Source organism: Nerophis lumbriciformis, linkage group LG01, assembly GCF_033978685.3.
Source record: "Nerophis lumbriciformis linkage group LG01, RoL_Nlum_v2.1, whole genome shotgun sequence".
NCBI classification, from domain to species: Eukaryota; Metazoa; Chordata; class Actinopteri; order Syngnathiformes; family Syngnathidae; genus Nerophis; species Nerophis lumbriciformis.
In genome coordinates this window covers 56,031,288-56,058,011 of record NC_084548.2, presented here as the reverse complement: position 1 = coordinate 56,058,011, position 26,724 = coordinate 56,031,288, and the positions used below count along the sequence as shown (strand labels likewise).

Genomic DNA, 26,724 nt, shown 5'->3' with positions numbered 1-26,724 from the left:
GTAGTGTCACATTGTGCCTGAAGTGATAATATGTAGTCAGGTACACCATGCAGGCATACAAAGCAAATATTGTTTTTTTTCATATTGATTCATTATTTCAAACAATACACACATTTGAGCAATTCCTTGTTTCTTAGGGGATCAGGAATACTCTGCAAAATTTTGGCAATATCCATCCATCCATTTTCTACCGCTTTTCCCTTTCGGGGTCACGGGGGGTGCTGGAGCCTATCTCAATTGCATTCGGGCGGAAGGCGGGGTACACCCTGTACAAGTCGCCACCTCATCGCAGGGCCAATACAGATAGACAGACAACATTCCCACTCACATTCACACACTAGGACAAATTTAGTGTTGCCAATCAACCTATCCCCAGGTGCATGGAACCCACGCAGTCATGGGCAGAACATGCAAACTCCACACAGAAAGATCCCGAGCCTGGGATTGGCAATATGTTGCCCTCTATTGCAGTGGAGGAGTTGTCTTGTTTTCATCTGAAATTAAGAGTACAAATGGTAACCTCCAGTTAATTTCCTGTCCTGATTTGTTTATAATAAGTGATACACATGCACAGCTTTGTTTACCTAACATTTACCTTATCTCTTAATTCATTAAACCTTCATGCTGGAATGTGTAATATCTTGCCATGGTCGGTAATACAGTTTTATCCCTAAAAGGGAAGTGCATCCCTCCTCACATAATGTAAACACACTCATGTCCCCACAGTACCCACAGTATGAGTAATATCTGGAACGCACACAGAGCGCGCACGCGTCGTCTGTGGGAAGCCGTGCCTGTGCAACGAGGGGATTTCCTCGATCCTCTAAGGGCACAGACAAGGCCAGTCGGTCGTTCCTCTCGTCTCTCATCATACTTCTCAGGGGATCTTATGAACGCTTCAGCGCTCAAGAAGGTTGTCAGGGCAGAAAGCTGTGTGCACACACTGGAGAGACATGAATTGTTGTTACCTATTATGTCCACTGTGCTCCATAACCTGCTCTTGTTTACCCCCGCCCTCATTGGACATTTATATCTGCTGTTGTCCAAACACATTATAAAGTAAACAGCAGACTGTTCACATCAGGTACAGGTACATATTTATCCAGCTGGGAGATTGTTTAGGATGACAGTGAGGACTCTACAGTCAGTTCAGGCTTTAGTAAACAAGAAAGACAGGCTGTTCACAATGTAGGTCTATTGAATTGAATTGCTTCCACTAACATGTAAATGGGGGAGGTAATCACTCTTATTACTTTTCTGAATTAACTGACAAGTGAGTCTTAATTTAAATGACTTATTGTTCATTAATAAAATGTCCTCATATAATACGTTTTTAATAATAATTTTTCTTTCCATTTATGTTTCAAAGAAATACAATGTAAGCCATTTGTCTGCATTTCTACCCTTTGTATGATCTTATTCTTACATATAGTGTACTATTGTCTCGCTATGTGAGCTAGTTTTTGTTTCATCAAGACTTTTAGCTTCTGTAATTAATAATGTGTCTAATGTGTCAATTAGACACATTATAATCATGTGTCTAATTGACTTTTAAAAAGTATGTTAAATATGTGAAGCTGATTGTTTGTTTATCATTTCAGTGGTTGTACAATAGGCTATAATTTGCCAAAAGTAGAACTTCAATTTGGTGACACTCAATGGCAATTCATGGGGTTTATAAATAAACATCTACAGGAATGACATAACTAAAAAAAAAAAAAAAAAAAAGATAAAATAAAATAAAAATAAAAATAAAAAAAAAGATACATTTCAGATTTGGGGCAGCACGGTGGTAGAGGGGTTAGTGCGTCTTTCTCACAATACGAAGGTCCTTAGTAGTCGTGAGTTCAATACCGACCTCTGGATCTTTCTGTGTGGAGTTTGCATGTTCTCCCCGTGACTGCGTGGGTTCCCTCCGGGTACTCCGGCTTCCTCCCACCTTCAAATACATGCACCTTGGGATAGGTTGATTGGCAACACTAAATTGGCCCTAGTGTGTGAATGTGAGTGTGAATGTTGTCTGTCTATCTGTGTTGCCCCTGCGATGAGGTGGCGACTTGTCCAGGGTGTACCCCGCCTTCCGCCCGATTGTAGCTGAGATAGGCTCCAGCGCCCCCCGCGACCCCGAAGGGAATAAGCGGTAGAAAATGGATGGATGGATTTCAGATTTGTCTTTAAAAGTGAAATGGTTTTATTTAAAAAAAAAAAGACCTACAATTGGGTAGGGATTCATATGGCCCCATTCCTGGGTGGATCTCGTGTGAGATGAAGGTATAGCAAATCATTTTGCAATGAAGTCTGCTGAAATGAAAGTGCCACTCTACATTGCAACTGACGCTGTGGTAAAAGTTGGAATTGCCACAAAACACTCTACTGCTATCTGGTGGCTAAAGTGAATAGTGCACCCCCCAATTCATGTTTCATGTGTCAGGTAAACTGTGACGAATGGGGCCATATGAATCCCCTTCCTGTATGATGAATTTAGTCTTCTCTGACTTAGAAATGTAAACAATGCCAAAGCATCAAATCGTAAGGTTCATGCATTTGGACGTGAGCTTGCACGTAGTTTTGAATGCGGGGTTTTGCAGTCTAGTTACGTTGCGATGCCACAGCAAGATGGACCTCCTTATTTGTTATCAGCCAAAAGGATGAGGAGCTCCAGGCTGTGAAGAAACACACAGATAAAAGTAGGATAAAATATTATTTTAATCTAATGGTGGCATGTGCATAACAACATTGACGTGCGGCATGCAATGGCATAAATGCTGCGTAAAGCAGCTTTTTAATGCAGCTCTGTATTGATCAGAGAGTGTGCAGGTGTACCTAATGTTGTGACCGGGTAAATATATTTATCATGTTTATAAAGATTATTTTCGACCATGTATAGAAAAAATTGCGGTGGCGACTTCAAGTTGTATATGTTTAAATTCAGTATTAAACATCTAGTAATTTTGCCTTTGATACAACTAAAGTTAGCTTAGCAGGTTCAAAAAATAATCTTAGGCTGCTGTGCCAGCCCTAAAGCCTCCCAAAGAAGGCCTGTTAAACTCCATTGACTTGTTCCAGGTTGTTTCTTAGTTGGTTAAATTTATTGATGACTATAATACCTGTTTGATGTGTCTCACTAGGGAGTGGCACTTGCATCGCTCTTCTTCATCCTGGTGTCCATCACCACCTTCTGCTTGGAGACCCACGAAGCCTTCAACGAGCTTCAGAACCGCACAGAGCTGGTGGTTGTGGGCAACGTCACCCGTGTAGAGGAGAGGTGGGAAATGGTGACCAAGCCCATCCTCATTCTGGTGGAGGGCGTTTGCGTGGTCTGGTTCACTTTTGAGTTCCTGGTGCGAATCATCTGCTGCCCAGACAAGTTGGTCTTCATAAAGAATTCGCTGAACATCATTGACTTTGTGGCTATTTTACCTTTCTACCTGGAAATGGGCCTGAGCGGGCTGTCATCCAAAGCGGCCAATGACGTGCTAGGTTTCCTCCGAGTGGTGCGGTTTGTCCGGATTCTTCGGATCTTCAAGCTAACGCGACATTTTGTAGGTCTTCGTGTGCTTGGACACACTTTGAGGGCCAGTATAAATGAATTCCTCCTGCTCATCATCTTCTTGGCTTTGGGTGTGCTCATCTTCGCCACCATGATATACTACGCCGAGCGTATCGGCGCCAGTCCAGACGACCCCACAGGTTATAATCACACGCACTTCAAGAACATCCCTATCAGCTTTTGGTGGGCCGTCGTCACCATGACAACTCTTGGCTATGGAGACATGTACCCGCAGACGTGGTTGGGCATGATGGTGGGAGCGTTGTGTGCGCTGGCTGGGGTCCTGACCATCGCAATGCCCGTCCCGGTCATCGTGAATAATTTTGGGATGTACTACTCGCTGGCAATGGCCAAACAGAAGCTGCCCAAAAAGAAGAATAAGCACAATCCCAATCCAGATACTCAAACTGACTCTGCATCATTTGGGAAGTCGGAGACAAACTCACACAGAAACAGCACTCAGAGTGACACTTGTCCACTGGCGGCTGAGGAGAAAGTGAGCAGAAACCGATCAGGTAAGAATACCTAATGTTCTATATCGAAAGGTTCAATTTATCTGAAGTACTTTTTACCTCCTTTTTGAAAATCTGTTTTTTGTTTTTTTCTTTTATTTTAGTTTTTGTCTTGATATGAAATTAAGGTGATCCTCAGCTGACATTTCTGTGTTTTAGATTTATTTTCACTTTCAATTGAACACTTATATTTTTTTATCCATGCAAATATAACTTTAAACATTTTCTCTCATCGCTTTGTATTTATAATAGTGCTGTTTAAAAATAAAAATAAAAATCTGATTATTCACACTTTAGAATTTTGATTATTTATGATTAATATGATATTGCTCTAGGAAAAAAACCTCCCCGATTTTTGAACATAAATGCAGTTGTATTGTTACAATGTCATTCAGGAACATTTTAAAAATGTTTTACACTTTTACGTTTAAAATACTGCAGCTTCACCACAGACTGGATATTTGTTTGGTTTTTAATTTTTTTTGATCATATTTACAATTTTTAAGTCCTTAAGAGTTAGAGGGGAACTGCTTTAAAAAAAAAAAGTTTATTGTTCACAATCATGAGAGACAAGAAGAATCCTAAAGATAATAAAAACCGCTTGCAAGATGCAGGTAATCAGAGTCACAGTCAAAGTCCTCTAAAACAACTTCAAAATTCTCATCAACATTTTATATACACACTACAAGTCTACAGGTAAAAGCCAGTAAATTAGAATATTTTGAAAAACTTGATTTATTTCAGTAATTGCATTCAAAAGGTGTAACTTGTACATTATATTTATTCATTGCACACAGACTGATGCATTCAAATGTTTATTTCATTTAATTTTGATGATTTGAAGTGGCAACAAATGAAAATCCAAAATTCCGTGTGTCACAAAATTAGAATATTGTGTAAGGCTAATACAAAAAAGGGATTTTTAGAAATGTTGGCCAACTGAAAAGTATGAAAATGAAAAATATGAGCATGTACAATACTTGGTTGGAGCTCCTTTTGCCTCAATTACTGCGTTAATGCGGCGTGGCATGGAGTCGATGAGTTTCTGGCACTGCTCAGGTGTTATGAGAGCCCAGGTTGCTCTGATAGTGGCCTTCAACTCTTCTGCGTTTTTGGGTCTGGCATTCTGCATCTTCCTTTTCACAATACCCCACAGATTTTCTATGGGGCTAAGGTCAGGGGAGTTGGCGGGCCAATTTAGAACAGAAATACCATGGTCCGTAAACCAGGCACGGGTAGATTTTGCGCTGTGTGCAGGCGCCAAGTCCTGTTGGAACTTGAAATCTCCATCTCCATAGAGCAGGTCAGCAGCATGAAGCATGAAGTGCTCTAAAACTTGCTGGTAGACGGCTGCGTTGACCCTGGATCTCAGGAAACAGAGTGGACCGACACCAGCTGGACTGCTGCTGAGTGGTCCAAAGTCATGTTTTCTGACGAAAGCAAATTTTGCATTTCCTTTGGAAATCGAGGTCCCAGAGTCTGGAGGAAGACAGGAGAGGCACAGGATCCACGTTGCCTGAAGTCTAGTGTAAAGTTTCCACCATCAGTGATGGTTTGGGGTGCCATGTCATCTGCTGGTGTCGGTCCACTCTGTTTCCTGAGATGCAGGGTCAACGCAGCCGTCTACCAGCAAGTTTTAGAGCACTTCATGCTTCCTGCTGCTGACCTGCTCTATGGAGATGGAGATTTCAAGTTCCAACAGGACTTGGCGCCTGCACACAGCGCAAAATCTACCCGTGCCTGGTTTACGGACCATGGTATTTCTGTTCTAAATTGGCCCGCCAACTCCCCTGACCTTAGCCCCATAGAAAATCTGTGGGGTATTGTGAAAAGGAAGATGCAGAATGCCAGACCCAAAAACGCAGAAGAGTTGAAGGCCACTATCAGAGCAACCTGGGCTCTCATAACACCTGAGCAGTGCCAGAAACTCATCGACTCCATGCCACGCCGCATTAACGCAGTAATTGAGGCAAAAGGAGCTCCAACCAAGTATTGAGTATTGTACATGCTCATATTTTTCATTTTCATACTTTTCAGTTGGCCAACATTTCTAGAAATCCCTTTTTTGTATTAGCCTTAAGTAATATTCTAATTTTGTGACACACGGAATTTTGGATTTTCATTTGTTGCCACTTCAAATCATCAAAATTAAATGAAATAAACATTTGAATGCATAAGTCTGTGTGCAATGAATAAATATAATGTACAAGTTACACCTTTTGAATGCAATTACTGAAATAAATCAAGTTTTTCAAAATATTCTAATTTACTGGCTTTTACCTGTATATATAATTTAGTAACAGACACATTCATAACAATATGTAATATTTACCATATTTTGGTCATTTTAAGCAATACCGGAGCTTATTTCCTCAGTGCATTTATTTCTTTTCCCAAAGCTGCGCACTTTTGACTTGGAGCAACAAATGTGTGTTCCTATTTCAGGAAACAAATGCATGTGTGTGTTCTAATCATGGCAGACTTGGTAACAGATAACAAAGACGACTATTTTTGGACAAATGAGGATTTGCAACCCTATCATTTTGAAGCTGAATATACAGAGGATTAACTGCTTTTTATAGAAGCAAGCACAAACAGAGGGTGAAACGCTGGGGTCATGTCACGTAATTAAAGTGTCTTCTTTGGGAACATTTTGATACTTATTAAACAAGTACGTAGGTCTATATTTTATCATATACTTTAAAAATACTGACCTATTTCAGCTTCCTATAGCTTTACTTTGTACTTGTTTGATTGGTGAAATGGAATCAAACGTCACTACTGCTTACGTTGGATTGGCGAAACAGAGTCATGTGACAGTGCCGGCCGGAAGCACGGTCGCTGACATATGAATACATATTTGCAAGCCTTAATCGATAATTGTAATTCATTGTGAAATAAATGTAATAAATCGGAATGAAACTCAATGTAACGGAGTAAAATTAGCATTTCTTATTCTCAAAAATACTAAAGTAAAAGTAAAAAGTATGTTACATTAAAACTACTCTGACAAGTACAATTTATCCAAAAAGTTACTTAAGTAAATGTAACGGAGAAAATGTAGCGCTTTACTACCCACCTCTGGTAATTAAACAGGTTACGGAACGTACGTGAAGTATTGTTGGCGATATTTGCATGCATTTTCAAAGTAATTTAGAGGCAGAATGGATTGCTCCCATTAGCTGCATTGCTAGCCACCTAGAACGAGCAGATTATTACAAATTAGAATGCAAAAAAACCCCTGAACTTTTGTCTTCTTGTGTCTCATAAGGATTGTGTACGATTGGCACAATTACAAAAAAGTGCAGTTCCCCTTTAAATTACTATATACAGTAAACTAAAAATATCATCTGCGATGAGGTAGCGACTTGTCCAGGGTGTACCCCGCCTTCCGCCCGAATGCAGCTGAGATAGGCTCCAGCACCCCCCGTGACCCCGAAAGGGACACGCGGTAGAAAATAGATGGATGAATGGATAAAAATATCATAACTACAGTAGTATTGGAGACCAAGCCAAGCGCACTGTTCAATATTGTGTCCACTGCTTGGTTCAGCCTCAGGCAGCATTACTATATTTGATTAAAAGGGTGTAGAGATGATTAATGGGTGTTATTTCATGTCTAGAGGGCTCTCATAATGTTTAAAAACCTATTTAGAAAGTAGTAAACCGTTTTTCATGTTCTCGCTGTGAAAATATTTAATTTATTGTTCTTCTAATTATTGTACAATTCCTACTTTGCCAGAAATTCATTTATGGCGATCATGTCTCGAACCAATTAACAGCGATAAATGAGGAATGACTGTACTTGAATGGTTTTATTTGAATGCATTCCATTTATCCATAAATGCATTGACCTGATCACTAACCATATAATAACTTGCGCTGCCTTTCAGGTAAATATCCGCAGTTAATTTTAAGGACCATTTATGGTCAAAAAACATTGCGTAATTAATCTGTGTCATACATAGTTAATGTGATGATTTTCAGAGATTAATCACATGAATGGTAAATGGGTTATACTTGTATAACGCTTTTCTACTTTAAAGGTACTCAAAGCGCTTTGACACTACTTCCACATTCACCCATTCATACATACAATTACACACTGATGAGGGGAGCTGCCGTGCAAGACACTTACCACAACCCATCAGGAGCAAGGATGAAGTGTCTTGATCAAGGACACAATGGACATGACTAAAAGGGCAGAAGCTGGGGATCAAACCAGGAACCCAGTAGCCGCTCTACACACCAATCCACGCCATCCCTGTTAACATGAGTTAACTTAATATTTTTGACAGCCTTAATTTATAACATTGCATAACATCGCTTGCTTTTTATTTAACTTTATTATTATATTATAATCTATTTGGCACTTCCTGATGGTTTAATGGGCAGGTGTTCCAATACGTGCGTCCATGTTTTGATTGTTCATTTATTTGATGCTTTTTAGTAGAGATGTCCGATAATATCGGCCTGCCGATATTATCGGTCGATAAATGCTTTAAAATGTAATATCGTAAATTATCGGTATCGGTTTCAAAAAGTAAAATTAATGACTTTTTAAAACGCCGCTGTACGAAGCGGTACATATCCGGTAAAACACGGACGTAGGTAGAAGTACAGAGCAATTCCATCTCCCAGTCAGCCGCCCCTCCCCTCTCCCCTCTGCCACACACAACACAGGAGTTGACGATTGCAGCATGAGAGGTTTACTGGCGACGCTTGATGACCTCATCAAACCGCCACGAGCGGAGCATAACAACAATAAGAGTGTGTTGTTGCCGGTGCTGTAGCCGTGGCTAACAAGCCAGCGAGCTCGATGACTGACTAACGACACCATGTCTATGGTTTGGGATTATTTTAAAGTGTGTCTGACGGATAAAAAACTGTCAATTTGCAATGACTGCTAAAAGTTGGTTATGCGAGGAGGAACCAAAACGTCTTCCTTTAATACGAACCATTTGATCTCCCACCTCTTCGAGAATCATAAGGAGATACACGATGAATACAAGCGGAAGATGGATGAAAAGCAAACAGCGAAAAAAAGTAGTACCACACAGTTGTCACTTAAAGACTCCGCCGAGAAAAAACAAAAATATAACAAAAACCACCCCAGGGCAAAAGCTCACGTTGTGGTCAGGGACAACGCACGCAGTATGGCAATAGCTACGGTGGAGTTTTGTGTGGCTAGTCTGCCCTGCATGGCGCACACTTTGCAGCTTGCAGTGAGCGGAGCTGCCCTGTCTGAACGCAGCATTTCAGATGATCTGGCTGACTGCTAGGCCACTTCAAGCACTCACCACTAGCTTGCAGCACATTTTAGTTACTCATACAGATACGTTAGAGCAGGGCAGATTGAGCCCAGTTTATTATTTCCTGTTATAAAGTATGCCAAGCAGTCTTGCACTAAAGGAGGACCATGTTATTGTTTACTTTATTACTCTAGTATACTCTGGACTGAAGCTGTGTGCCTTCATTGTTTTTGTAGCTGTTGTTTTGAGGCATGTTTAAAAAAATAAAAAAAATAATGCACTTTGTGAAAGTCAAAGTATAGTATTTCCCATAGTTGTAGTGGGTATCAGGATTATCTCAGGGAGAGCATGTCCCAAATTCCAAGCTGCTGTTTTGAGGCATGTTAAAAAAAATAATGCACTTTGTGACTTCAATAATAAATATGGCAGTACCATGTTGGCACTTTTTTCCATAACTTGAGTTGAAGTTGTTCTCTTATTTTGGAAAACCTTGTTACATTGTTTAATGCATCCAGCGGGGCATCACAACAAAATTAGGCATAATAATGTGTTGATTCCACGACCGTATATATCGGTATCGGTTGATATCGGAATCGGTAATTAAGAGTTGGACAATATCGGAATATCGGATATCGGCAAAAAAGCCATTATCGGACATCTCTACTTTTTAGGTATATGTAAGATCCTTATAATTATATTTAGGTCCACTGTATGTCTTGCCTTTTACTCTTTCTCCCAGAGGCTATACCAATCAGATGAATGTTGCTTAGTCATAAAGACAGTAGCGCACAAGATTAAATTATTCCTTATTACATGGCAGTCAAATTGGATTTCCTCAAAGAAAGACAAAGGTTTCATGCAATTTGCTCTACCTTAGAGTCCCAGTCGTCGGGGGACTCTTTATAAAAGCTTTGGCATTTATCACTGTGGGTTTTGTTTTGCTGTCAGACTCCAAACAGAACGGGGATGCAAACGTGACCCTCTCAGAGGAGGAAGGCATCAGTCTGACCCAGCCGCTGTCCCCCAATGAAAAGTGGTCACTGCGTTGCACCCGGGGGCGAGATAGATCTAAGAAAGAAGCCACCTGCTTCCTCCTAACCCCAGGAGACCCCAGCGTCCACAGTGGTGAGTTACTTGTAGACCGCAATTCATCTTCTTTTCTCCTCTCAAGAAGGGAATCACACGCGACACAAGCTGACAGGAAGGCTGTCTAGTCACTAGTCAGTCAAGTCATTCATGGAGACCGTCACGCCTGCACACCATGCACACATGAAGTCCCAGACATGAGTCAAACTCTCCCACATGGATGTCTAGCTATGACGTTATTGATTTTAGACTTTAGCGTTTATGTCTGTGTCCCGATCCTCCCGGGCTATAGGTTTGAGCTATTGCAGGTTAAAGGAATCATTTCAGCTTCAATTCCAACCACTTATTTGGTCTACAAATCTAATTACATTTTTGATGATGAAAATATATACAGTGGTATCTCATAATCCATTCCAAAAGATTAGACAAAAATCGTACAGTAAAAACTAAAGCGATCTTTATCATAAGAAATAATGTTAATCCAAGTAATCTGCTCCAGACAACTACAAATATGAACAAAAACAAATTGTGTAAAGAATATTTGTAGTTTTACTTGCAAAAAACAATACAAGATACAGTAGTACCTCAATTTAGGAGCTCAATTGGTTTCATGAGTGAGCTTGTAACTCAAAACACAAATCAATGTTGGCCATTTAAATGATTGAGATCAATTTATTCCGTCCTTGGCCCGCCCAAGATATCTCATTTTAACATGTAACATGCCTTTTAGAAAGAAAAAATAACTTTTAGAGAGTAGTTTTATGTAGTATTGTAGTAATGTACAGCATCAACCTTGTGTGTCTTCCGCTTCTAAGACCAGATGTTGGCTCGTAACTAGGGGAGACTTAGGGGAAACTAGTGATGGGTATAGTTTATATTTTGACCTATATTAGTACCAAATCGATAACAGATATTTGAAACCGATATTTATTTGCAGTAAAAGTTATTTAAACATAAATGGTATACGTTTGTAAACAGCTGGACAAGGCTTTAAGTCGTTTTTTTAAAACATTTTTTTTAAGAAACGTTGGACCAGTTGCGACATAATGTTTAATGCAGCACTAATCTCGTGGTTAATTTATCGCGTAAAACAACATCAGGTAATTTTATGGACACCTTTATTATGTGTGTCTAATTCTGCGGGTTAGAGGAGCATCAACATTTGCATTTCAAAATATAGGAAATCTCCTGGGAAAATTGGTAAAAAATATGTGATTTCTCTACAAAACAATAACTCGCCATCTCCTCAATTTTATAGCAGTTTATGGATTTAACACATTGTAAGGTTTCCTCGTGAGAAACCCTGAAATATTGTGAATATTTAAATAAAATCATTCTAGGGTCCTTCTTGTAGTTTATAGATGTGATGTTTTTCAAGCTGGCTGACATAATTTCTTCCTGGATGTTACAGAAAGTATAAGAGTGCTGCCTCTTCTTCTTTACTTCTATAATACGTTTCCTGTTTGTCAATATATTTACACAAAGTTTGGGATTTTTGGCAAGGATATCTTTTCTGTCATCTTGATGTCCATCCATGTATGTCGCATTGTTATTTGATGGAATCATGTAACATGAACCTTGCTCGCTTGTTGCAGTAGCGAAACAAACAACAGAACAGGTAAGACGCCGGGAAAGAAGGACAAAAACTGGATTTCCGACCAAAAAATGGAAGCTTTGAAAGCTAAGTAGAATAAATATACTGTGCACAAACAATCAACATTGCAGGAGTAAGAGAAAGTGAAAAAGAGACCGATATACCTAAAAATGCCAAATAATCGGCCCAGTCGATAATCTGTCCATCTCTACTTGAAAAAATGGTGCCGGTGCTTAAGTGGTGCCTGACCTGAACTGGTACTTGAAAACATGTTTGTAAAAAGAAAAAAACAATGTTTTTTATATTAATTGCATTGTGTAACAATCAAGTTGACCATATTAGTAATTTAAATACTTCAATTCCATCCATCCATCCATTTTCTACCGCTTATTCCCTTAAATTTAAATTTGAAGTAATACATTCAAAATGAGAACTAAAATCCTCAACAAGTAGTACATATAGACATAAAGAGCATAGAGAACATACAAAAACCTACATATTTTTGTTAATATTGATGCTCATAATTCTGGGGGTTTGTGAATGCAACCATGCTTGTTGTAACTGTCAATGGTGCATAATCAATTATCAATCAATTAATGTTTATTTATGTAGCCCTAAATCACAAGTGTCTCAAAGGGCTGCACAAGCCACAACGACATCCTCGGTACAGAGCCCACATAAGGGCAAGGAAAAACTCACCCCAGTGGGACGTCGATGTGAATGACTATGAGAAACCTTGGAGAGGACTGCATATGTGGGTAACTCCCCCCCACCCCCCCTCTCTAGGGGAGACCGAATGCAATGGATGTCGAGTGGGTCTGACATAATATTGTGAGAGTCCAGTCCATAGTGGATCCGTGGATCCAACATAATAGTAAGAGTCCAGTCCATAGTGGGGCCAGCAGGAAACCATCCCGAGCGGAGACGGGTCAGCAGCGCAGAGATGTTCCCAACCGATGCACAGGCGAGCGGTCCACCCCGGGTCCCGACTCTGGACAGCCAGCACTTCATCCATGGCCACCGGACCTGTGTGTCTCCCCCTCCACAAGGGGTAGGGGGGAGCAGAGGAGAAAGGAAAAGAAACGGCAGATCAACTGGTCTAAAAGGGGGTCTATTTAATGAGGAAGAGATACTTTGCCCACCTGCTTCCAGTGCCACCCACACTGGTTTAAATGTAACTTAGATAATGGGTTTCACTATGTAAAGCGTGTTGAGTCCCTAGAGAAAAGCGCTATATAAATATAATTCACTTCACTTTAATATAAAAAAAATGCTAAGAAAAGATCTCACAAAGAGCACACATTGTTGTTGATGGGGAAGGGATCTGTGGTTGCTACTTCTGCGTCACAGATCACATGACTGGCTTCCTCATTAACTCTCAAAATGGCTCGGGAATCTGTGAGATTGATACTATTTTGATCTATTTATTTGTGAGCTTTGTTTTTCCACTCTACTGGTAACTTAAAATATGTATGTGATGTAGTAACAGAAACATTAATGATTACATATAATATTTACAGTATTTTGGTTGTTGTAAGCGTTACCAAAACTACTTTCCTGGTTGCATTGATTTCACAGAGCTTGGGTGCATTGGGTGCATGATTAACATGGCGGTAGACCTTCTTGTGTGACCCCAAGCTTGACGCGTTTAAGAGCGCTCATTAAATGGAAATATAGTGTATATGCTCTTCTTATATGCACCCACTTCTACTCGCAAGACTTTTGTCATCTCTTGTAGAATGCGATTGCGGCTAAGGGCAGTTTTTCGTCATTAGTCAGCTGAGGGTTCAAAAGTGGATCGATGAAGGAGCCTTGTAGTTCTAATTGCATCATTTGTCTGTCTGTATTTGCTCAGTGGAAAAAGGTGTTCTTGAATAATTCTTCATAACTGCTGCCAGCGACTGTTACGTAAAAATGTTGTTTAAATAAGCTAATACTTTAAAGTCACATTCTCTATGTTAAGCCTACCAGATGGCTTTAACACACCTGACTTGAGCACAATTATAAAGTGATGTCTGTCAGTTTTCTGAAACTCGACATCCGGAATTTGAATCCTACCATCCAGACTCTTGTCTCCATCAAGTCTCGACAGCACTAAAGGTGCTTTCCAGCAAAATGCCACTTTGCTGAGATACATTTTTCTCTCATTAGAACGCCAGGAAAAAAGCACAGCACATAAATGGGGCACTTACTGTAGTTTGCCTCTTGTGAAACTATTTGCCGAAGCTTTTGACAGAACCTATTACAAGCAAATGGTGTTTCACCTCAACATGCTTCCTGAAAGCATCCTCAGTCCCTGATTGTATGTAATGGCATGTAGCTTTATGGTATGTTATATTGTCAACAACAAAATTGTACAGCATCGGAGCGTGTTGGCTATGAAGCCAAAACATCGAAATCACATTTTTGTCAGACTGAACTCTCAGGTCGTGGTTATCTGACCGAGACGTCAACGACAGGTGACGAAAATGTCAAAATAGACGGGTGTGAAAAGAAATGACAAAGAAACAGAAAAAGTTGTTTCGGAACTCACGTCAATGTCCGAACATTACTGGCCTCGACTGGTCACCCAAATGCTCTTTGGAACAGACCTGCACCACAAACTGTCATAGCCTGACGTCTTCTTGATCGCCTATGCAAAATAGGTTGGTTAAAAAAAGGTTTACTTTAGTTGCACAAAATCCTTAAAATTGTTCTTTCCTCTTTTAAAGTTCATTACCTGTCATGATCACACATGGCAGTTTTGAATTTTGTTTCCTGTGTTATATATCACTTTCTGTCCTGGTGCTCCTATTTTGGTTGTACTTCCTGTTGGATTCCTTGTTTTGCTGCCAGGACACATGTTTGCCACCAGTTAATCTAGCCTATTTAGTTCCAACTGTTGCTCCTGGCTGCATTATAGTGCTTTAGTCTTAGTCTTCTGTGCACTTCCATGCTGCACTAGATTTATTTTGCCTGGCCTAACTTTTTTACAGCACTTGCACTTCACCTTTCTTGCTCTGCACAAGAACGTAATATTACCTCTTTTTTATCTTTAGATCAAATTTATTTTCGCACTTACGAACAAGAGTTTGTTTAATTATTTTACCTCTTTCCAAATTGCTGTTAGATTCTGTTGCACCTGATGTAAGGATGTCCCGATCCAGGTTTTTGCACTTCCGATCCGATACCGATATTGTTTTTGCATTTCCGATCCGATACCGATACTGACCGATACCGATACTGGCCTATCCGAGCATGTATTAAAGTTTAAAGTTATTTAGCCTACTTAGTTGTCAGAATCATGTTGAAAAGGGTTTTAGTACTCTTGATAACAACTAGCCAGCTGAATTAGGGGAGTTTGAATAATACACAATGGTTGGTAACAAGAAACTGACCTGTTTATTCAAGGATAAACACAAAATAGACAAAATTATACATGACAAACAGAAATGGCATCATTGAAACTAGGGCTGGGCGATATGGCCTTTTTTTAATATTGTATCGCAATATAAGGCCATATTGCGATACACGATGTATATCTTGATATTTTGCCTTAGCCTTGAATGAACACTTGATGCATATAATCACAGCAGTTTGATGATTCTGTGTGTTTTGATTGATTGATTGATTGAGACTTTTATTAGTAGGTTGCACAGTGAAGTACATATTCCGTACAATTGACCACTAAATGGTAACACCCGAATAAGTTTTTCAACTTGTTTAAGTCGGGGTCCACTTAAATTGATTCATGATACAGATATATACTATCAGATATATACTATCATCATAATACAGTCATCACACAAGATAATCACATTGAATTATTTACATTATTTATAATCCAGGGTGTGGAGGGGGGCGCCAGATGTAAGTGTCAAAAAAACAGCCAAAAGAGTTTGATACGAGAATAAATCTAAAGTTAAAATATAGGGTAGAAATGCACCCATTTACAGGAAATGTAGTCTTGATTTTCAAAATTTTCTTTCAAGGCTTGCATGTCTACATTAAAACATTCTTCTTCATACTGCATTAATATATGCTACTTTTAAACTTTCATGCAGAGAAGGAAATCACAACTAAAAAAATCACACATTTTCTCATACGGTGTTGATGTGGAAATGTTTGCCTCGGCATTTTGATGGTGTGGACGTGTGGCACCGAACGGAGATAAGCGTCTCGACAGACGTTACAATATTTGAACAATGATGACAAAAACAGTTTTCTCTGTCGTGTCCGTGTGTCGAAAATTGTTATGCGCTTATTTTTTTATTTGATTTTGTGCTTGGCATATAATTGCTATGCGCAGAGGACGTTTGAGCAGTGCGCAATTGCACAGGCGCGCACCTTAGAGGGAACATTGGTCACACAGCTGCGCTAGCATCACAGCTAACGTTAGCCATGCTGCTACCTCTCTGCTCGAAGAGGGCGTATACGTATGTGACGTATGACGTGACAGTATGTGACGTGTGTAAGAAGGTGCGCTTGCTGTCTGTGAGGGGGAGACACAGGAAAGACTGAGGAGAGCCTGTCGTGTAATGCCATCAGCTAAAAGCAACTGCGTGAGAATCCACAGACCTGTGGATGTGTTGAAGGTGTGCTGGAAAATGCGGAACGGAAATTAGGGAGCAGCAGAAAAGTGGAATGTATTATTTAAGTCGGTGCGTTGGAAAACACGGACCGGAGTTTTTTTTTAAACTGGATCTGGATCGGTATTTTCCCATGCCTTGCCGATACGCATTTTTTGGCAAATATCGGCGGCCGATCCGATTCAAATATCGGATCGGGACATCCCTAACCTGATGTTCAACTTATGAACATAATTGGTTCTTGAATAGAGTTCTTAAACAGACACGTTTGTATATTGGAGCAACTTTCTCTATAAGAAACAAAGTAAATATTGATAATGGGTTCCAGCCTTGACAAAAGTTCTTATTTTAGTAAAAGTTTGTACACATTGAACACAATGTAAATCGATATACAGTACTGTATTTCAAACACATATTACAAGAGGTGATGGACAAACTTTCAATTAAATAACAAAGCTAAAACAACAACTAGCTGGACTGTCGTCATTTGCAACCGCTCTGCTGACACACACACACACACACACACACACACACACACACACACACACACACACACACACACACACTGTCGCTAGCCCTGTGGTGCACTTAGTTTGAAATCACAAAACTCTTTAACTTTAACAGGCAGGTACATCCATCCATCCATTTTCTACCGCTTGTCCCTTTTGGGGTCACGGGGGGTGCTGGTGCCTATCTCAGCTGCACATGGAATACAACATTAAATCAACTTTACCTTGATGGTTAATCCTCTCTGCGTGCAGCAGAAGAAAGGTAGACGGGGAGGAGGCAGTGTCAATAACACTGTGGTTACTTCCTGATTGTTAGTCCATTGCTTACTTTCAACTCCTTGAGCTAGCAAAACTAGATTATTTTTGTGAAACGGCTAAAAATCGATTAAAAAGCAGACAAAGTAGCACTGAGCACAGTAGTGAACGCCTGCAACACTGAGCCGACAAACAATGAGCACCGGAGGTCGAGGTACCTGCCCACAATGGCTGCTCTGCGAGGCACACTACGGGTGGATGAAACCTTTGTACACTGAGACAAGGTTCGTACAACAAAGCATATATTTATTCGGTCTGTGGTTCCATCCATCCATTTTCTACCGCTTGTCCCTTTTGGGGTCGCGGGGGGTGCTGGAGCCTATCTCAGCTGCATTCGGGCGGAAGGCGGGGTACACCCTGGACAAGTCGCCACCTCATCACAGGGCCAACACAGATAGGCAGACAACATTCACACACTAGGGCCAATTTAGTGTTGCCAATCAACCTATCCCCAGGTGCATGTCTTTGGAGGTGGGAGGAAGCAGGAGTACCCGGAGGGAACTGGTTCGTAAATCAAAAAAATTGTACAATGAGGAGCTCGTAAGACGAGGTTCCACTGTATTGTGTTGCAATGGATTATGTATATGTGTGTGAGCTAGTGGATGAGGGGTGCTGTGGAAGTGGGAGAACACTTTGTTTTTGGGTTTGTTGTCTATTATTGTGATTATATGTTTTTTCTGTATTTGTGTTGGAACCTCCATCAGAAACAAGATGCTGCACCTCAAAGAGTTTGTCTTAGTCAATTGAAATTGAAATTTCCACAAATGCGTCTGGACTGAGACCCACATTAATTGGGGCCATGTTTACTTCCGCGGACACACTGCACAGCATGTGATGTCGTTTATTGTGTGGATCACTTCACTGACGGTCCCAGGGACCCTATCAAGTCATAAAAATGGGGTACCACAGTACATTTTTGGGGTCCCACTTTTTTGTAACCGTTTTGTAAACAAATGATAAATGTATGCATTATCCTGTTGTATCTCACATTCTATATAAAACTACATAAAAACATCGGATTTGACCCCCCCAAAAAATCTAAATTGGGCATCATAACCTGCAATGTGAACGTAGTCTTTGTGGGTACTGTATGTCAGTGACGTGCGGTGAGGTTCATAGCTGGTGAGGCACTGACTTCATCACAGTCAGATTTACAAACATATGAACCCTAAAGAGTATATTATTTACCATTTGATTGGCAGCAGTTAACGGGTTATGTTTAAAAGCTCATACCAGCATTCTTCCCTGCTTGGCACTCAGCATCAAGGGTTGGAATTGGGGGTTAAATCAGCAAAAATTATTCCCGGGCGCGGCGCCGCTGCTGTCCACTGCTCCCCTCACCTCCCAGGGGGTGATCAAGGGGATGGGTCAAATGCAGAGGACAAATTTCACCACACCTAGTGTGTGTGACAATCATTGGTACTTTAACTTAACTTTAACTTTACACATACAAACTGTTGCACACAAAAAAGCACATGTAATAAAAAAAACGTTATTATGCTCTTACCTTTACTTATAAATGAAGTCCATGCGCCGCTCCTTCTGAACAAAAGCATCGATAACTTTAATTATTACCTCCTGCTTCGATTGAAAGTCCAGTTTAGAAAACTGTTTTATTTTATATATGTAATCCTCCATGTTAAAAGTCCAGGCGAGAGGAAACAATAACCGATCGCTAACTGTTGCTGCTTGTTGTCACTTATACTGCAGCCGAGTAGTCGCAAAAATTATCGCTTGGATCACTAGCGCCCTCTACCACCATGAGGCGGGATTACTGCGAGCCTCAGCCAGTGCGTCTTCGCAGCCGTTTTATGATTGCTCAGCACAAGAAATACGTTACACACATACCGTTGTTGACAAAATACACTGTACATTATATACCTCAGCTAACTAAACTATGGAAATGTATAATATAATTCATATAGCAATACGGTCTCACTGCACAGCAGGCCAGCAGTTAGCAGAGTCATTGCGCAATCCATGGTGAGGCTCAACTGGCTGCTGATCACCGCAAGTCTCTTCTCAGTATTTAAACGGCAAATGTGAAAATTCAGCGATTTTGAATAAAAATAATCTAAAACTGGTGAAGTTAAATGGAAAATAACTTTATAGTATAATCACCGGATACACAACAATTTAATTTTTTTTTTTTTCTTTTTACATTTTTTTCTTTCCATGATGGCACGTGAGGCGCCGCCTCACCTGCCTCCCCTGACTGCACGTCACTGCTGAATGTAGGTCGCAGTTCGCCAATCTGATTGCTCAAATAACATGTTAATATATCTGCTTATCTCTAATATTTAATTAATCAGGGACAAGCGGTAGAAAATGGATGGATGGATTATAAAAGCTTGCCTCTGATCACACAAATAGAGCGCTGAGGAAAAACAGAACACCTTAAAACTAATCTTAGCAAGAGAGGGGAGGGGCTAATTCAATCATGAGCCATGTGTGAGCTGTACATAATAGCTATTACATGCAAATATCACACATTATACTGCACATTACTAGCAAAAGGGGTTCAAGTGACAACAACCAAGCCACCATATGGAATGATAATAAACACAATAGTTACTGTGAATTCAAAATTAAATCCCCAACTTGACAGAGATGAACTATATGCTGTATGTAATACAATAGATAATGAGCGATATTAGTCACTTCCCTTAAAAATGTTGCGATTGTGTCATCACAAGAAGTCTCTACAAGCACTTGCCATTTACACACACAAAAGTAAATATCATCCTGGCTGAAAGCACATTATTTTCGCAGCCTGACAACGGGCAGCTTGTTTCCTAACAAGTAACCCTTAACGACATCACGGCCAGCCTTTCAAGTGGCGCTAAGAGAGAGAGAGAAGCCCGCGGATGACGTAAAGAGACAGAAAGGCTTCTAAGCTCCGATGAGTTTCCATATTCTCTAGTGACTCCTCTTGCATGATTGCCACTAAAAGGTCTCCATTAACAGTATGGACGGACAAAGTGGATGCCTCCTCTCACGGGCCGCTGACGCATGTTGACCACGGGAATATTAGCGTGAACATAACATTGATATCTAGATTCAAAACAAGATTCTTGTTTCAAAACAGATTTTTAGCCGAACAATCATATCATAATTTTTATACCAATAATGATACATAGGTTTATTTATCTTTTGTTACATTTTCATGGATGTTGCCCAACCACACTCTGTTTCCACATTAATGAGTGTCGGCCCTGAGATCGTTAGGTCGTGAGTTCAAACCCCGGCCGAGTCATACCAAAGACTATAAAAATGGGACCCATTACTTCCTTGCTTGGCACTCAGCATCAAGGGTTGAAATTGGGGGTTAAATAACCTAAAATGATTCCCGGGCTCGACCACCGCTGCTGCTCACTGCTCCCCTCACCTCCCAGGGGGTGATCAAGGGTGATGGGTCAAATGCAGAGAATAATTTCGCCACACCTAGTGTGTCTGTGCCAATCATGGATACTTTAACTTAACTTAATAACATGTTCCTCTTCTTCAGATTGCAAACAGCGCCTATGCTGGTTGCAGTCAAGTAGTACACTACATTTAATCTCAGACGCTTCAAGGCAGGATTAATCAACATTTTAGAGATGAATTCATCGATTCTTATGCCCATCTCAAATAAATAAATACACTTCAGTAATCACATATGGAAGATTAAAGAAAAAACTAGCGGGTGCTTAAAGGGGTACTGCTCTTTTTTTGGAATTCAGCCCATCATTCTCAATGTTAATATAAGAGAAGAAGACATATGTTTTGTTTTTTAATGCATTCTAAATATTAAATAAATGCGATCAAAAATCCGCTTACAATGGAGCCTGTGGGAGCCACTCTATTCTTTCTATTTATAAAACATCCAAAAACCTCCATTAAGGTTTTATGTACATGCTGTAAGTATACATGTAATGTAGTAATGGGCACATTTATAATAGCATTTAATATTTACCTTTTTTGCTCATTTTAAGTAGAGATGTCCGATAAATGCGTTAAAATGTAATATGAGAAATTATCGGTATCGTTTTTTTAATTTTTTAATTTTTTTTTTTTTTTTTTATTAAATCAACATAAAAAACACAAGATGCACTTACAATTAGTGCACCAACCCAAAAAACCTCCCTCCCCCATTTACACTCATTCACACAAAAGGGTTGTTTCTTTCTGTTATTAATATTCTGGTTCCTACATTATATATCAATATATATCAATACAGTCTGCAAGGGATACAGTCCGTAAGCACACATGATTGTGCGTGCTGCTGGTCCACTAATAGTACTAACCTTTAACAGTTAATTTTACTCATTTTCATTAATTACTAGTTTCTATGTAACTGTTTTTATATTGTTTTACTTTCTTTTTTATTCAAGAAAATGTTTTATTCATTTATCGTATTTTATAAATGTAAAAAGTACCATATCTTCACCATACCTGGTTGTCCAAATTAGGCATAATAATGTGTTAATTCCACGACTGTGTATATCGGTTGATATCGGTATCGGTTGATATCGGTATCGGTTGATATTGGTATCGGTTGATATTGGTATCAATAATTAAAGAGTTGGACAATATCAGAATATCGGATATCGGCAGAAAGCCATTATCGGACATCCCTAATTTTAAGCATACACGGCGCATTAATTTCAAAAACGAGTAAATGAAAAAACATTCTGATTCAGTAAAAAAATGTGTTCTTTTTGAACGGCTCATTCATGACTTGCACACCTAAAAAAGTTGTTTCTGGTAATTCTTTGTGAACCTTTCTGTGTGGATTTTGTATGCTTTCCCAATACTTGTGTGTATTAACCCATTCATAGAAATGAAAACTTAGAAATTAAATTGTAATTACAATTATTGTCCTAAATGAAGATGTTTACCTCAATTCTAGAATTAAGTGGGCATTTTTGTGACTGTTTTATTCCAGATCACCCTCTTTGCGGCACAGTATAAACATGCGATCATTTCATGGCATTAAAAAATACTTCACTTCTAATCAGTGCATTCTCGTCTTTTGCAGAGAGCTGCAAAGACATGCTGGCGCCGCCTGCAAACTACAGTCAGACAGAGGTCACCTCGCTAACCTGATGCTGAACGGCTTTTAAAAGAAACAGAAAAGATCATGAACTCAAGGTGCACAACGAAGTCAGCATCTGTCTCTGTTTTTTTTCCCTTCCCTTTGAAGGAACTGTAGACTGAATTATTTTTACTGAGGACATTATTTTATTTTTTACTCTCTATCATTCATACATACCTTGTTGAATACAATTGCATACACTCCTAATGTATATACTGTAACATGTTTTATGGCATGTATCGCATGATCTTAGGTGTGCCCAGGTGTGAATGAATGATGGGTTCTCACTTCTCTGTGAAGCGCTTTGAGTGTCTAGAAAAGCGCTATGTAAATCTAATCCATTATTCATTATCTAGTGTTGTACCTAGAAAGTGTGTTCATCATTTATTATTAGATTAACTAATGTAGCAAGCAACATTCACATCCAAGTGAGTTGTTCTTGTATATTTAGTATGGAGTGCAGAAGTAGATTGTTTGAACTCATTAAAGCTTTTAGTTGTTATGGCAGAAAACCTGTCAATATGGGGTCGTACAGTCTAACTGTAACTGTGAACTAGGATTAGACAAAAACTGTTTTATTCTTAGTGTCTTCATTCTGCGCCATTTAGTGTGCAGACCTTTATCCAAATGCAGGAAAGATCAGAGAACAAGTTTGTAAAGTAAACCTTTTGTACAGTTTGAGATCACATTGTCTGCTTTTGACATTCACTGTATCAATGCTGGTTGAGTCAGGACCAAATGTAAACTATTGGCGTCCATTTTCACGAGCATCTTGCATTGAAAATACAATACAAGGGTTGCACTTAGGCCTCATGTTGGTTAATGGTACACGACTATGTGCTGTAATGTAATCTGATTACTTCCTGCAAGTCGTGTGGAAAGCAGCTGTTGTGTTTTTCCGCGGACAGCATTCATTCTTTCTCTCTCATGATGTGTTTTGTTGTTCTCACAGCTTACCATAGTGGCCTTATGTTTATTATAACAACGTCACTCTCCATGTATAGCTTTAGTTTACAAGCACATTTGTAAGTAGCACAGTAGAATATTCTGGAACTCATCTGTATGTATATGTGACGTGTACGTACCAAATAATAACAAATTATTATTTTGATAACTCACCTTTTTAGCCGTATTTCCTCTGCTCTGTAAATGAAGAAGCACATCAATTTGTTTCAAGACTGTTTGAACCAGATGTCAAGTGTGTGTGTGTGTGTGTGAGTGTGTGTGTGTGTGTGTGTAACATGTAGGCATGTGTGTCTATGCAGCTATGAATAAAACAGAGCCTGGAAAGTGCTGTGTTGCAGATATTTTCCTATCTGACGTTTAATCAATGAGCTTATCCACTGCATTTATTTGCAATAATCAGTAAGTGTGCATGCTCACATTCATTCCCAGCTAACCTATGCTGCTCTCCAGGTTGCTGCACCGAAGGCAGAGATGGCGTACGGAATGCATCTCCATGGAGATTTGGGATGACAGGCAACAATAAATACCGTCCACACACACACACACACGCACACACACACACACTGGCTCAGTGCACTCATCACTGTACTGTGCAGTGCACTGTGGTGATGGTGGAGGAGAAGATGGCAGTCAGATGTCATGACAGACTAGTTCAAATTTCCTCTAACAAAATCATTAAAAAAAGAAAAGAAGGAATGTTTTGGCAAAAGATGTACAAAAAAAAAAATTGATGTGAAACCTGATTCCTTTTATTTGCTTGCGTTCTTATGAGTTACTCACTGAAGTGATTTGGGTACTCGATTTACTCGAGTCACTGGTCTGCCTGTGAAGTGGCTCAAGCAGGAAGGGGAGAGGAGACTTGATTTTAGGCTTTTTCCACATTTATACAAATAGAGTTTGAGTAGCACTTGTGAAGTGAATTATATTTATATAGCGCTTTTCTCTAGTGACTCAAAGCACTTTACATAGTGAAACCCAATATCTAAGTTACATTTAAACCAGTGTGGGTGGCACTGGGAGTAGGTGGGTAAAGCGTCTTGCCCAGTGACTAGGATGGCAGAAGCGGGGATCGAACCTGGAACCCTCAAGTTGCTGGCACGGCCGCTCTACCAACCGAGCTATACCGCCCCAATTGCACAATTGGTGGCATTTACCCGTGTTCCTTTTTTATTTCAGCGAGCAGTAGTGAAGGGTAAATGATGTCTCAGTGAGTGTTTGGCACACTCACTAGCTGTAATGACACTGCACTTTGTTGGTGTTTCTTTATGGCCATCTTCTGCATTGAAAAAAAGTCATTATTTTGACCAACAAATAAAATGAAAGGTTAGCTAATATTATTTAGCTGTTTTTATTTTTAACAGCACAGAAAAGAATATGATTGCACAACTCCAGTCAATGAGCCAAAGTGGAAAATAAGAACTTTTACTTTAGTACGCACTCTAAGATCAAAATGACGAAAACGGATGTCCAAACGAGGTGAGAAGGCTTCTTTTAATACGCGCTGTAACGTGGCGTTTTGCGGTCAAATGTCAGAGTAGCTATAACAGTCATGTGGTTTTTTTTTTAAAGTGATGAACACATGGAGGCACTGAGGGACACAGTATCACTCCTTGGGTTTCATAATGCAAGGATTCTGGGGCTCCATCTAGTGGTACGCCAAAGGATCACTTTATTAAGGTACAGTATTTTATATTCCTATATTCAACACAGTGTTACTGTTCAAACTGTGTGTAATGTTACAGTGGCCGAAAATGTTAAATATACTTGTTAAATAAATAAAAACCTCTGCTTTGTTTTTAATGACTACTTAGGCCTACACAAGACGACAATAATGACTGTGCATGTGAGCTGTGCTTGCTATGTTTATGTATTTTATGTATTTTTATCTATTTATCTATGTTCTTATGGTTTTATGTGTTATGAATTTGCACTAAATTAGTTATGCTTACAATTTCGTTGTACAATGACAATAAAGATATATTCTATTCTATTCTACTCTACTACGCTACAGTATTTGAACATCATGGGGGTACTTGGAGATCCAAGTGTTTTCTGAGGTGCTAATTGTTGAAAAAAAGTTTGAGAACCACTATCATAATGCATTGATGTTTCAGTATCGTTGGACTCATCACTTGCTAGCAGTAACAGGAGTGAGTAGGTTAACCCGTACTTCCCGATTCAGTAAAAAATTCACAAGTTTTGAACAACTTGTTTATGACTCACACATCCATGCCTGTCAACATTTGCAAATAAGGGGACATTTTTGGAAAATTAGTGAATTTCTGGTCTTTCAACTAAAATGTATTGCAATGGTTTTAATTTGAAGGCCTGACTTATTAACATGTTCTGACAATTACAAATATGGTACTAAAACTTATCAGATAAATTATAATTGAGTGGATTTCACCTGGCTATGCAGCTATTTTACGAAATGTCTGTAGATGACGCGACATCAACAGATTTTTAACATCTTCACACGAAACTATAACCTAATAAATAATTAATTTGATTGTTTTTTAGTGCGTAATGTACATATTTAATGACAAAATACAAAATATATTGTGGGATTTATTCTAAAGATTGTGGCGTGAAAGGTTCGTTCAAAATCAATTCCATTAGGGCAGTGTTTTTCAACCTTTTTTGAGGCACGGCACATTTTTCTCATTAAAATATCCGGAGGCACACCACCAGCAGAAGACATTAAAAAATGAAACTCGACCAGGTCGCCGTGCCTTATTTTGAGTTTGTTGGTGTTTTCCTGTGTGTAGTGTTTTAGTTCTTGTCTTACGCTCCTATTTTGGTGACCCTTCCTGTTTTGTTGGTGTTTTCCTGTAGCAGTTTCATGTCTTCCTTTGAGCGCTATTCCGCACACCTGCTTTGTGTTAGCAAGCAAGACTATTTACATTGTTGCTATCCTTCTTTGTGTGGACATTGTTGATTGTCATGTCAAGAACAGATGTACTTTGTGGACGCTGTAAGTTTTTGCTGTCGTCCAGCATTCTGTATCTGTTTACTTTGTAGCTAGTTCAGTTGTACTTTCGTTTTGCATAGCCATTGCCTTTCCCTTTCCTATTTGTTAATTTTTGGTTTAAGCTTTACATACCTTTTTACCTGCACACTGCCTCCCTATGTGGTCTGCATATTGGGATTACAACAAACCATCCTTGTCTCACTCGACACATTCCGACTTTTACAAAGCAATTAACTACCTGCTGCCACCTACTGACATGGAGTATTACGTGGTTACCCTGCCGAGTTTTACACAGCACAGACACTAAGCAACGGCACATTATTT

At 39.5% G+C, this 26,724-nt stretch overlaps 1 protein-coding gene across 2 annotated transcripts in view; it reads left to right on the top strand.

Moving 5' to 3' along the window:
* The window catches only part of kcnc4 (potassium voltage-gated channel, Shaw-related subfamily, member 4), a 53,057-nt gene extending 27,628 nt beyond the window's left edge, over window positions 1-25,429 (top strand). Inside the window, exons 2-5 of one of the 2 annotated variants that reach the window (XM_061987547.1) lie at window positions 3,129-4,065; window positions 10,263-10,439; window positions 22,407-22,519; window positions 23,880-25,429. In XM_061987547.1, coding sequence (XP_061843531.1) covers window positions 3,129-4,065; window positions 10,263-10,439; window positions 22,407-22,474 — 1,182 coding nt within the window. In that variant the 3' untranslated portion in view covers window positions 22,475-22,519; window positions 23,880-25,429. The remainder of the gene's footprint in view (window positions 1-3,128; window positions 4,066-10,262; window positions 10,440-22,406; window positions 22,520-23,879) is intronic. The other variant, XM_061987555.1, reaches the window with a different exon arrangement.
* The last annotated feature ends 1,295 nt before the right edge of the window (window positions 25,430-26,724 follow it).